The sequence below is a fragment of the Fulvia fulva genome, chromosome 4, assembly GCF_020509005.1.
Source record: "Fulvia fulva chromosome 4, complete sequence".
Lineage (NCBI taxonomy): Eukaryota > Fungi > Ascomycota > Dothideomycetes > Mycosphaerellales > Mycosphaerellaceae > Fulvia > Fulvia fulva.
The window spans coordinates 1,498,025-1,510,027 of record NC_063015.1 but is presented as its reverse complement, the minus strand read 5'-3'; the positions used below and the strand labels follow the sequence as shown (position 1 = coordinate 1,510,027).

Below are 12,003 nucleotides of genomic sequence, written 5' to 3'. Positions count from 1 at the left end.
CGGTCTTTTATTGCATTGCATTGCATAACATTCCACCAGTTTCTTTTTGTACTTTCTGCATTATTTTCCTTTGGTCTTAGTGATCTTTCTTTGGTTCTGTTTGAGTTGAGCATATACAGCATATCAGGCTTCGATCACCCGCTGGCAGGGGTCAATACATCGTAACGACTTCCATCAGGGAAACAACCACAATCAGCACTACAGCACCAAAGACATCATGCCGATCCCAGACTATGGCGCCGCTCCTCTCGCGAAGACTCTTATCCTCGTCCGTGGTCTCTCTCTGGTAGCGATGATCGCAATTCTCGGCATGACCGCCAACTTCGTCTCCGACATCGTCGCCTCCAACATCGAGCCACCGCGCGAAGTCGTCGGAACACTCACAATCGTACGTTCGGCCCATCTACTAAGACTCTCTCCCCACCACTAACACGGTATCCTCTCAGACATGCATGGCAACCCTCTACACCCTCATCTCCATCCCCTTCTTCCTCTCCCACGCCAACCTCGGCCTCCTCATCATGACAGCCGCCGACACGTTCCTCCTCCTCGCCTTCATCATCATCTCCGTCGTCTTCGGCAAACCCCTTTCGTACCTCAACTGCATGGTCATCGCGGACAAGGACGCAGCGGGTAATGCGCAGAGCGCGGTGGCGTTCACGCAGGCGCTGGCGAGTAATGTAAACAAGAGTGGAGCGAGGTTGGGATTGGCGAATTGGGCGGGGTCTACGAGGGTGAATTGCTTTGAGACGAAGGCGATTTGGGGGTTGTGTATTGGGTTGAGTGTGTTGTTTTGTTGTTCGGGGATTTTGTTGCCGACTTTGTGGGCAAAGGCGAGGAAGGCGGGTGGTGGTGGTGGTGGGGGGAAGAGTGTTGTTTGAGAGGTGTTGCTGGAGTGTTGAGGTTCGTGGTGGTTGGAGTTGGTGGGATAGAGGATGCATGAGTGGCGTTCAGTATTTGTTTTGGTCAGGCTGTGCCGATCTTAATGTTGACATAGACGATAACTCAATGAGTGCCGTTGGAATGTCGTACTTGCCTCACCTTCATTCAGCGTTATGGCTTATCTTTGCTAACCACTGAGTATCATCGACTTCATGGTAGCAGCGCAGGAGTATTTATGAGCTTCGCAAACGAAAGTCTGCGCCGAAAATGGCCGGAGTTGAGAGGGTAAAGGTATGTCTTCCCTCGCGTCGACAAGGAGCTGTGCTGCCATGGCGCAGTGGTATGCACGGTAGTCAACGACTGAACCACATTGCAGAAAGCAACATCCTGTCACCGCTCCAAGAATTTTCTCGCCTCGTGTCAAGATGTGACCGTTATTGGAGCATGGCTTCTTGTTTTACTTTGCCCAAAGAAAGACTTAGAAAGAAAGAACACTTACTTTTGTCTCCCCTCTTACACACTCACCTCTTACTCCCTCGCCTCACCTCTAAGACGGGCCTCCAACCTTCATCGGCACCCCTTGCCAATCCCCACTAAACTTCCCCATCAACTGACCCTCATGATTTCGCCACGGATACAGCTGTGCGATCCTAGCCTTATCGCCCTCGGAAATCGCTGTGACGAGCCTAGGCTCCTTGCCACCCATGTGCACACGAAAATTAGCTGCGCCCTTTCCCTTTCCTATGCCTTCGAGGACGGCACCTTTCGGGAAATCAGCGGCCGAGGCCAAGGCCGAGCCGTCGTAGGAGCCGTACATCATGATGGAGGCGTAGTCGAATTTGTAAGAGCGTTGAAGTTGGCCGATATGACCTTCCTTCTCTTTGAGATACTGGATGGCGCCATGGAATCCAAGGCGCTTCATGGTGTCGCCTGCCTTGTAGCCCTTGGATGTATCCTTTTTGCCGATGACATTCTTGATCTGTAGCTCTGTTAGCAAAAAGCTGGAAGCGGTGTGAAGAGATGGACTCACGGCTTGGTAGTCGTTGAGATTCTGACAGTTGAACTTAATGTATTGGTCCTTGTCTTGTCTTTGGAATTCGTGATCCAGCCCCAGAGCATGTCCTACACAAGTCAGCGAGTGCTTCATGGAGACTCATATCTCCAGCAAGCGTACCGAGCTCATGAGCCATGCGTACACGATCAGCATGCGCAACATCGACGACTTCTCCATTAGCGTTCGGTTTAGAGCCAATTCGTGCATATTTCAATTTATGCCACGCTGACTGTGCTATACCGTTCTTCTGATTCTCCTTGATCGTAGGATTGTAGCTGCGTGGTCCAGCGTCAGCACGTGAAGGACTTCAGAATGTTCGGATACTCGCCCAAGGTAGCACCACGTTTCGCCTTCGCGCGTGTAATCGAAGATGTTCAGAGCGTCGACGTCGTCGTCAATAGTTTTCAGCTGTGCGCATATCGCGGTCTCGTCCTTTCCGGTGTACGGGACTATCTCCATCAAAGAGTTGGGATATCCTGCGGGCTCCTACATCTTGACGGCCTGTTGTACGATGTTGTGAAGGGTCTTGTAATCTGCTTGGCTAGAGTAGCAGTATCGAAGTTGCTGTACTGCTATGCCTGCCTTGTCGACCTTGACTGGCCACGGCTGCACGACGGTGAGAATATTCGTCCACAAACCTGAGACACCGAACCAACGCTTGGAGAGGCCGCGGGCGAAGTCAGCGGCGGATGGTAGCGCTGTGGTGGCCCTGAGGAGGATGCATATGCTGCAGATAGTGGCGAAGACGCCTGGGAACCTCATGGCGGTCGGTATGCTGTGATCAATGAAGGATAGGTCTTAGCTGTATGTTTGTGTGGTGGATTATGTCGCTCTTTGCGGTGGTCTAGTGCAAGAGAGTAGGAGCAAAGCAAAGGGCTCTTGTAGCGCTCAAGTAGCAAGATGATGCCGGGCAAGCAACTCGCGTTGCATATGGCTTTGTAGAGCCGTCGAGCATGTGGTATCGGGTTGCATGTGCTGAGTTCGAGTGAAGGAACAGCACTTGGGCTCGAGGTCTTCGGAGCATTGGATGATAAAGAAAGTCCTACGAGTCGTTCCTCGAAGTTGAGAACATGACGCTCACCAAAATATGGAGAGCAGGGTACACAATGTGCTTCGCGGCTGCTCGACGTCGATGACCAACCACTGTTGGGTTGGGACTTTCCATGCGGACGGATCCCTCCTAGAACCGGTATGAGGTATGCCCTCAACAGCACGGACAAATCTCATACTTGTCCACATTTCGGTCTGTTCCGCCCGTATCTGTACCACGACCCTCAACCTCAACGGCCGCAGCTTTTTCTAGGCGAAGGAAACAACCGCAGTCGCTCCTCAATCTAGGCTGTCGAGACCCAGTCGCGGATTCCAAAGGACTCCAGCAACCAAGGTCTCATGCCTTTCCTCCTGCTTTCATGGATCCAAGGTGAGTTGGGAAAGTGAAGGCCTTTAGTCAGCCTTATCGCACATGCGGGAGAGAAGGAAGAGAACAATAAATGAGATAGGATGGGAGATGGGATGTGTAGGGTCATTTTCTTGAACATGATATCGCATTCAGCTCCGAGCCGTAATCCGCAGCATTGTAACCACGGCCGTCACTGGGACTCCCTCACCAAGCCAAACCATAAACCCCGTACTGCGTCGAGAGTCTGCGTCATTGGCAAGTCGTTAGCCTCGCATCGTCCGTTTCCGTAGCGTGTCACGTATTCATTGTTGCGAGTTTCGAGTGGTAGACCTAACTCATCTTATCAGCATCCCATCCCACCAAACTCCCCTCATCTTCATATCCGACTCACTCACCCTCATCTTTCCATATCCACTTCTCTACCTCGAGGCAGACCACACATTCTTCACGAACCCATCCCTCTGCGCCAAGCGGTTGATGCAGTCGTCGCTCTCACCCATGGCGCGCACAAAGCCGCACAGGGCGTAGACCTGGTTCTCGCCGGTGTAGCGGCCGTTCTCGTCGACCTTGCCAACGGAGATTTGGACGGAAGCGTGGTCCTTGGCCTTGATGATGCGGTTGGTAGCACTGCACTTGCGTGGGACGTAGCTATCGAGCAGAAAGTAATCAGTATCTCGAGGATTCGGAGGGTTTGTGGTGTTGGGCGCTCGGCTTACAGGTCAACGAGCTCGCCGCGTTCGTTCTCCATGATGACGGTAGTTTTCGGAGGTGGTGGAGGTTGGCGGTGTATGTGTTTGCGACGTGTGGTGGGCGGTTAAAGATCGTGGTCGTCGTGGGTGGAGGTTACGCGGAAAATTGATGCACGGTCGGTGTCAAAATCTTGGCGGGGAAGGTGCGAGTTGCGGTCACGTGCGGGAAACACAGAATGGGACATTTCAGATCATTGAACATTACTTTCCAACTCACTATCTAATCCAATCATGCTAATCATAGACAAGAATGTCAAGAGAGAACCACCCCCTCGTAAGGGTTCTGTACAAAAAATCCGTGATGCTCGTAAGCGGCGCCTGTTACGCCGTGCTGTCTTAAGGATCGGAAGCCGTGAAAGGCATTACCTCTGATTGTCTGCAACTTTTCTTTCTCCCTGTCGATTTCTTTACAACATCAACGCAGCAATGAAAAAGCCGAGCAGAGCCACCGCGCTGCCAGCCACGATCTTTGGCGCATCGCTACTGCTGCCAGAGCCGGAGCTGCCGCCGCCTTGCGAGAAGCTGGATCCGCCAGAGCCAGAGCTCGAGCTGTCTGTCGTACCGCTGCTGGATCCAGAGCCACCAGTGCTTCCCGAGTCACCACTTTCACCAGTCGCGGGGTTAACGTTGCTGGTAGCTGCGTTGCCACCGCCGGAGATACCTGGCACAGACTCTGGCATTTTGGTCTCACTGGCAGAGGCGCTGTTACCGCTCTGCGAAGCACTTGGCTTGGCCTTGCCGGCCTCGGGGTTGTCGCCAGTAGCCATGAAGGAAGAGAGCACGGTGTTGTTGTTACCCATGGCGACTGTGTCGTTGGTGCCAGCTCTGCTGGTGTAGTAGTAGGCATTGCCGCTGCCGCCGTTCGGTGAGTCGTAGCACTCAACGCTGATGTCGTTGACCATGGCGTAGTAGTAACCGTTTTGCATGTATTCGCTGGAGTCCCAGTTGACAAGGCCTCCAGCCCATTCGATGGTGCCCTCTCCGTTGGAAGACAGACCGGCTGGCCACAGGGACAGCTGAACGCGGGATGGAGTCTGTGGGAAGTGGTAGCTCTTGGTGGTGTCGTTCCACGTATCAGACTTCTTCAAGGTACGCATCTCCTTGCCGTCAATCGACCAAATGACGCTGTCTTCACTCCAGTCGATGGTGTACGTGTGAACGTTGACACGAGTGTCAGATGTGTCCAATGGCACCATGTTGTGGTCTACAAACGTTAGTCATGTGTAACGGGGAGTCGAATGATGCGGCGATACTCACAATCAGTGATACCCTGGTAATAGTAGTTGCTTTGCGCAGAATCAACATTATCGCCAACAAACTCGAAATCGATCTCGTCCTTGACATCGCTCATGAGGATGAAAGCCGAAACCACACCCTGTCCTTGCGAAGAAGTCATGGTCGCGCTGATCTTGCCGTACCAGACATAATGTGTGCTCGTGAGCAGTGTTCCGACAGTGCTTGGTGCCATGGTCAAGAGAAGCGAATCCCCGTTGTAGGATACTGGCTTGCCTGAGCTGACCCAGTTGATGCCCTTGCTGGCGTCTCCCAGATATACTGTGTTTGCCGCAACGTCGTCCAGGCTGTCCATTTTGAAATCCCCACTCTTGCACACCGGTGCAGCCATACATGACTGCAGCGAGAAGGACGACTTAGGATCGCATCCACCCAAACAGTATGCTCCCACACCGCATTGACCGTACTGGGAACAGCATGGTGCCGACTGCGGGCAAAGGTTGTTCTCGTCACACTTGGGTGCGTTGCTCTGCGCAAAGGTCGTCGCAACAATCGCGGCCGTGGCCAGAATGTACTTCATCGTGTCGCGCGTCCGGGAAATATGCGGTTATCGATCTCGTGAGATCTGACACAAGTGCTGATGCGGTGAAGGCTTGTATCCACAAAGCAGCACACCACTCGATCGCGTGAGCTCCGGCGCGACTAAGAATGCAAGGCCTTGTTTGTGTATCTCGTTGCCACTTCCCGATAAAGCGAAGGTAAAAATATCAAATGGACAAAGCAGTAGTGTCGTCCTCGTTCCAACTAGCGAATGTGGCCCAAGAAGGAAGCTAATAGATGCTGGAAATGCAACAACGATGGTGGTTGAAGTGCTGTGAGAAGGCGAAGGGGGAGTTTGGTACAGAATGGACAGAACTGCAGGGGAGCAGGCTAATGCGCCAACAGACTTTGCGCAGGAGCGTCCAGCTGTGGGCCGCGTCAGTCGCCCATGTGTTTTGTAAGTGGCAGACCGTGGAAGAGTATCGAGCTCTTCATCTTCAGTCCCAGCAGCGAGATATACCACTCCCAGACCGCTCCGCAACACTACAGCTGGTCGTCACTTCACGGCAGACACTTTCACAGTGAAGGTGTAGTTGCATCTGCGCTCAATCGCACCACGCAAGCCCGCATGACGCCGTAGCTACCGCCATCTGTGAACACAGCATGACAGCTGCAGCCATCGGGCCCATACGGGTCCGGAGCGAGCGGAGAAATGCTCGTTATCACAGCACACAGCACAAGCAAGGCCGCGGGCCGCTCGAAACTGGTCTGAGACAGGTCTAGCTTCGTATTCAGCAGCCATCCTTCGACAGATTCTCAACCTCTTGTTCGCTCGACAAGACGGCAGACACGGTCCAGATTGGTCAGTGGCGAGCTTTATGCAGCAATTCGTATTTTGGGAGAGGCAAAGCCTTGTCAATGAAGTCAAAGTGCCGTTCCTTCGTCTTCCTCGATGAAAAAGATGTCACGAGATGTTGATGAGGCGAATGTTCCGAGGAGAGCTTCATCATTCTTTGCTTTCAGGACGTTGCTACGATGGGCGGACATGGCTTGCATGACAGCTTGCCGTGCGACAGCCACTCATCTCGAAATGTAAAGAGGCGCAGCTTGTCAACGTCGACTTCCATTGGTTCAGGAAGCTCCGTGTCGCTGGAGGACAACGAGAGAATGCTAGCGTGCTCTCACATGATCCTTTGAGCAACGTTTGCCTGTGGATACTGCAGGAATGCTCGCAATATCTAGACATTCGGCTTCTGTATTTGCGAAGAAACCGCACTCCCGCTGAATGAAGGCTTTTGCTGATATAGGTCACGGGCCTCTTTGGAAACATGCCCGTGCAGCTGCACCGTCGCAAGATGCCTGCCGGATCGATTGCAAGTCTCAGAAGTCGCACTAGACTGATGGGAAGCAGTTGGTCTGAAGCACCGTTGCGTAGCAGTGCACCACAACGAAGAGGCTACTGTGACATTGACAGTGACCTGGGCGTTACACTCTTTCATCTACAACAAGCAGTAGACCCATCAAGTATGCTCACGCTCTTCTCGACAACTCTGCCGAAGTATCCGAATGATCTTCTCCCCAGCCCGGAGTCCTCCTGTAGCTCTGCACCAACGTCTCCAACTTGAGATCCTTCTCCGTCTCAAGGCCACCAGACGAATGTCCATCTTTCCCAAAGGTGTACACAAAGGTTCCATAATGATGCAGCACGCCGTCAAACGTCACGCTAAACGGACACCACGCCGTTGCAAAGATCCCATCGACCTTCACATCCGTAGCGTCCAAGTCCGGAACTTCATGGACCTTGGGTACAGGCTTCTTGGGATCTTTCCTCTTATTCCCATCTTCGATCAACTTGATGAACGCCTCTATGGAGGATTGGTATACGAGGGAGATCTTCTGCTCGTTAGACGTCGTGCTGGTCAGCGAAGGCTGAGGCAGTTCAGACCATGGCGAGGTCTGGGGAGGTGCGAGGTCAGGAAACTGGCGTAGAATTGTAAGGTGTGCGGAGGGAACGAAGAGATGTTGAAGGCCTTGGGGATCGTTGTTGTTGACGCGGTCGAAGAAGGCCTGGATGAGAGCTTTGATGGCTTCGATGTCGTCGTAGAGGCGTGCGTCTTTGATGGCTGTCATGATGGTCAATGGCTTTGGTGAAGATGTGGCCTACTGTTGTGCAGGAGTTCTACTGAGCAGTCGTGTATGACTGCAGTGTCGATGGCAGTGCGTCTGACATCCTGTTAGAAAGTGGTGGAGTGAGCTTGAGCAGGGATTCGCGTTGAAGCTCAGCCGAGGTCATCGAGCTTGCACATTGAAGTTGCAAAAAACATCGACAATCACCATCACCGTTTAATCTCAGGCTTCCAGTCCACGAGCACCCCAATATCGTCTATCTTTGCCATGATGATAGCCAAGCGACTTCAACCCACGAGGCTGGTCGGGACCGCTTCAGGATTTGCGTGCATGGGATCTTGGGGAATCGCCATCATCTCCTACAACGTACATGTATCCCAAAAAGTCATCGAAATCGCCTCGACGGAGTGAAACAGGGTGGACAGGATGAAGTATTTCTGACTAAGAAACGCCCTGAGCGTTCCTGATACTCTCCTAGCCTAACTATGGGCTGTGTTGACACCACTCAGCACCCGGTTCTATAACGGAGGATTCTAGGCCGCCAGTGTTGTAGGAGCGACTGCGAGCTTGCCACGTTGCTTGACGGAAAGACTGGTTTGTCGTCCCCGCCCAATACACGCACGATCCTACCCTTCTCGCTAGAAGATGGCATTTCGGCCATTTGCCGACGCTCAACGTACTCGAGTATCGAGCAAGCCCTGCGCTTCTGCCCACGATTGACGGACCGGCCTTTGAGATCAAAATCGTACAGCTCCGTGTAGCGAAGCTTCGTAGCCGGCACCACGGGCAGGTGTACCTCGTCGCTGGCCGTACACAACTGGCGAACGCGTCTCTCGATATTGGGATGCTCGTTGTGTTATTACTTGATAAGGAAGGCCTTCAACTTCCCGTCTACGAGCACGCCCGAGATTTGGGCCGCTTTCTAAGACGCGTAGTCATGGCAGCCACGAAGAACGTATCATTAGAGAGAAGATGCGGACGCCGATCTGTGGATAGGACAGACGCCAACTCTATCGTGTCCGCGTGCAGCCTTAGCAACACTAACGCCTGCAGAGACGAGGTTATGAAGTGACCAATTCAATACCCCGCTGTCCATACACATACTCGACGACCTAAATCCTTCACTATTGAGGAAGGGCAGAAGTATTATCAATTTCTATGAGCATCTGCGCTATTCCGCGCAGAGGTTATGGGATTTCTTCCAACGCATCGTGACTTCCTTGTTGGACATACGGATATGATCCCTTCAGCTTATGGGGCGCGGGGGTGGGGAGTATTTCAGGTTGTGGATTCGGAGATACGTCGCGTATTACGCGTCATATACTCAAGTAGTCGGTCGGCGCCAAAACACGACACATTCGAAAGCTCTTATCAAGGCCATTCCAACGATATACAAAGCAGGCCACTGCCCCTAGGACTGAGGGAGTTCTACCTCATTCAATCTGGACAGCTTGAAGCTCTCTTCACCCTGTTTCTTCAGCTCCAAACGCCGCGGAGGTGCCTAGCTACATTAGGCAACTCCTAGGCAATGGCAGCCCAGGCTACGGCACTAACGGCGCCTACGGCCCTACAGGCGAAGCCCCCCCAAGACAACTGGCAGCAACTTATAGAGGACGCAAAAAGCATGGAAACTAACGATCAGCTCCCTTACCCGTCTCTACAGGTAATGATCACTCAGCTACGCACGGCGCTTGTACTGTCGTATCACCGAGGGCAACAAGAAATGAGGACGACGTCCCAGGCGATTAGCAAGGCCACCCGGAATCAACACCCCTATAGCTAGGCATCGGTCGCGGCATCGATACCAGGCCCCCGCCTAACGCACGATGCAGTTACGATCCGCATTGCAGCAAAGGAAGACCAGGCCGAAGTTGCGAAGCTATCGAACAAGGAGCTCGCCTAACGAATCAACCAACCAGGGGTAGTCGCAGTGAACCAACAGTCCAACGGCACTCTACAGATCTATACTAGCTCTGCTACTACTAGGAGGCACCTAGAGGCACAGCCACAGTGGGCATCTAATGTTACGGCATCAGCGAAGGTCTCAACGAAACAATTCACGATCCTGGTCCACGACATGCCTAAGGAGTTTGACCTAACCAACCAGGGTCACCTACGCGCTCTCCAAGAGGACAACCCGGTCACTCTTAACTCTCTGGTCTAGAAGGCGACTTGGCTCCATAGGAAATGGCCAGAAGGCAAGAAGGCCTCGGCGCTAATAGTATAGCTACAAGACGCGAAAGCGGCGGATCTAGCGATAGAACAAGGCCTGGTCTGGCAATACAGCCTCAAGACAGTAGAAAAGCACTCCTCATTCTTTCGTGTCCTCCAATGCTTTAAATACTAACAGTATAGACACTAAACCTACACGTGCACAAACAAGCAGGCCTGCTCGAACTGTATAGGAGACTATATGTCTAGGGACTGTACATCGACTACGAGACGGTGCGCGAACTGTCCGGGGCACCACCCATCGTATAGTGCGGAATGCCTATAGCGGAAACTAGCGAAAAACAAGGCAATCACAAACAGAACCGTCGCCCTAAGATTCTACGGCGACCGTGAGGCTAGCCCGCACCGGAACCAACTAGCGGCGGTCGGGCATAAGCGCCCTAGGGCCGAGAACGATATAAAGGATGCGCAACCTAGGGCGTACGGGAGGCCACGTGCTCTACTAGCTGCGGCGAGGGAATCTAACTAGGCCCGGCTCCCCTTTAGTACACAGCCGATAGGCGTAGACCAGGACGCACAGGGCAGTAGGACACAGGACGATACAGAGGAAATGATTGTCGATGCCGATGACTAGCCTCGACACGCTTAGCATCATCCAGTATAACGTCAACCATAGCAAGGATATAGTCCAGAACCATTTCCTATACGAGGCGGACCCGCGCGTCCACCACATCCTTGCAATCCAGGAGCTATAGATTAACCCGCACCATAAGAGACCAACGACCTGCAAGTCACTAGGCTACACGACATGCCTACGAGGCGACGGCAGACCCCGCACGTGCTTCTATGTCAGCAAGGACATACTAGAATCCGACTAGGAGGTAGTATACTACGCAGACGAAGAAGGCGGGGGCGATATTACCTCCCTCTACGTGGGTAGCACCTGGATACACAACCTATACATGCAACCGCTAGCCTCGAGGTCTAGCCGCGACCTAGGGGTCTACAGACACCTAGACAGTACGCTCAAGAGACAAGGGTGCCACATCGTAGTAGGAGACTTCAACATATACTACCCTTCCTAGGAAAGCCTTATACAGCCGCACCCTATAGCCGACGAAGTACTCGACTTGATGGCGAGCAACGCAATTGCCCTCAATACCCCGAAGGACCTGGGCACCTAGAAGAGAGGGGGACTCTAAGGCACGATCGACCTCTCCTAGATCTTAGATAGCCACTACTATACGGTAACCTACTGTGGGATCGAACATGAACTCGAGGCGTCGTCAGACCACATGCCAGTCAGGACCTCTATTACGACACAGATACAACGCACACCAGCGAGAACCCCTAAGCCAAACTGGGGAAAGGCCCACTAGGCCAACATCCAGGCGTACCTCGATGACTCCAAGAGGCTAGTCCAGATCGCGCAGCAGCAATACAACAGTAAAGACGAGATAGACGAAGCAGTCTAGGGGTTGACAGACGAAATAAGAAAAGCGACCTCACTTCACGTTCCGCTTGCCTAACCAACGACATAGTCCAAACCATACTGGACGCCGGAGTGCACTGCGGTAGTAAGAGAAGCAAGGAGAGCCCGCCGGGTGTGGACGAGCAGCTATAGCGAGGAGGCCTAGAACGTATACAGGGAGGCATGCCAACAGAAGAAAGCTATAATACGGAGGGAGAAAGCAGTCGGCTGGAGGGCTATAGTGGAAGAAATCGCCGGCAAGCTAGAGAGGATGTGGAAGCTAGCGAAATGGGCCCGACAGGACCCTACACAGGGCCCCTCCTTCTCTATCCTAGCGCTACAATCGCCTAGTGGCCCGGTTAGCGACCCCGAGGCC

General features: G+C 53.0%; 5 protein-coding genes across 5 annotated transcripts; 1 reads left to right on the top strand and 4 right to left on the bottom strand.

The window, feature by feature from the left end:
* Positions 1-217: 217 nt before the first annotated feature.
* CLAFUR5_04306 (uncharacterized protein) lies at positions 218-881 on the top strand (the record flags this gene model as incomplete). The annotated part of the gene is made up of 2 exons (XM_047903454.1): positions 218-388; positions 447-881. 2 exons carry the CDS (start codon positions 218-220, stop codon positions 879-881), a joined length of 606 nt encoding a protein of 201 aa, XP_047760666.1.
* Positions 882-1,429: 548 nt separating this feature from the next.
* Positions 1,430-2,698, bottom strand: CLAFUR5_04305 (uncharacterized protein; the record flags this gene model as incomplete). Its single annotated transcript, XM_047903453.1, has 4 exons — positions 1,430-1,861; positions 1,913-2,004; positions 2,057-2,211; positions 2,427-2,698. 4 exons carry the CDS (start codon positions 2,696-2,698, stop codon positions 1,430-1,432), a joined length of 951 nt encoding a protein of 316 aa, XP_047760663.1.
* Positions 2,699-3,754: 1,056 nt separating this feature from the next.
* Positions 3,755-4,083, bottom strand: CLAFUR5_04304 (40S ribosomal protein S21; the record flags this gene model as incomplete). The annotated part of the gene is made up of 2 exons (XM_047903452.1): positions 3,755-3,983; positions 4,052-4,083. 2 exons carry the CDS (start codon positions 4,081-4,083, stop codon positions 3,755-3,757), a joined length of 261 nt encoding a protein of 86 aa, XP_047760664.1.
* A 408-nt stretch (positions 4,084-4,491) lies between these two features.
* CLAFUR5_04303 (putative glycosidase crf2) lies at positions 4,492-5,897 on the bottom strand (the record flags this gene model as incomplete). Its single annotated transcript, XM_047903451.1, has 2 exons — positions 4,492-5,288; positions 5,342-5,897. 2 exons carry the CDS (start codon positions 5,895-5,897, stop codon positions 4,492-4,494), a joined length of 1,353 nt encoding a protein of 450 aa, XP_047760669.1.
* Positions 5,898-7,387: 1,490 nt separating this feature from the next.
* Positions 7,388-7,987, bottom strand: CLAFUR5_04302 (uncharacterized protein; the record flags this gene model as incomplete). The annotated part of the gene is made up of 1 exon (XM_047903450.1): positions 7,388-7,987. The coding sequence occupies one exon, from the start codon at positions 7,985-7,987 to the stop codon at positions 7,388-7,390; it is 600 nt and encodes a 199-aa protein (XP_047760670.1).
* Between the last annotated feature and the right edge of the window lie 4,016 nt (positions 7,988-12,003).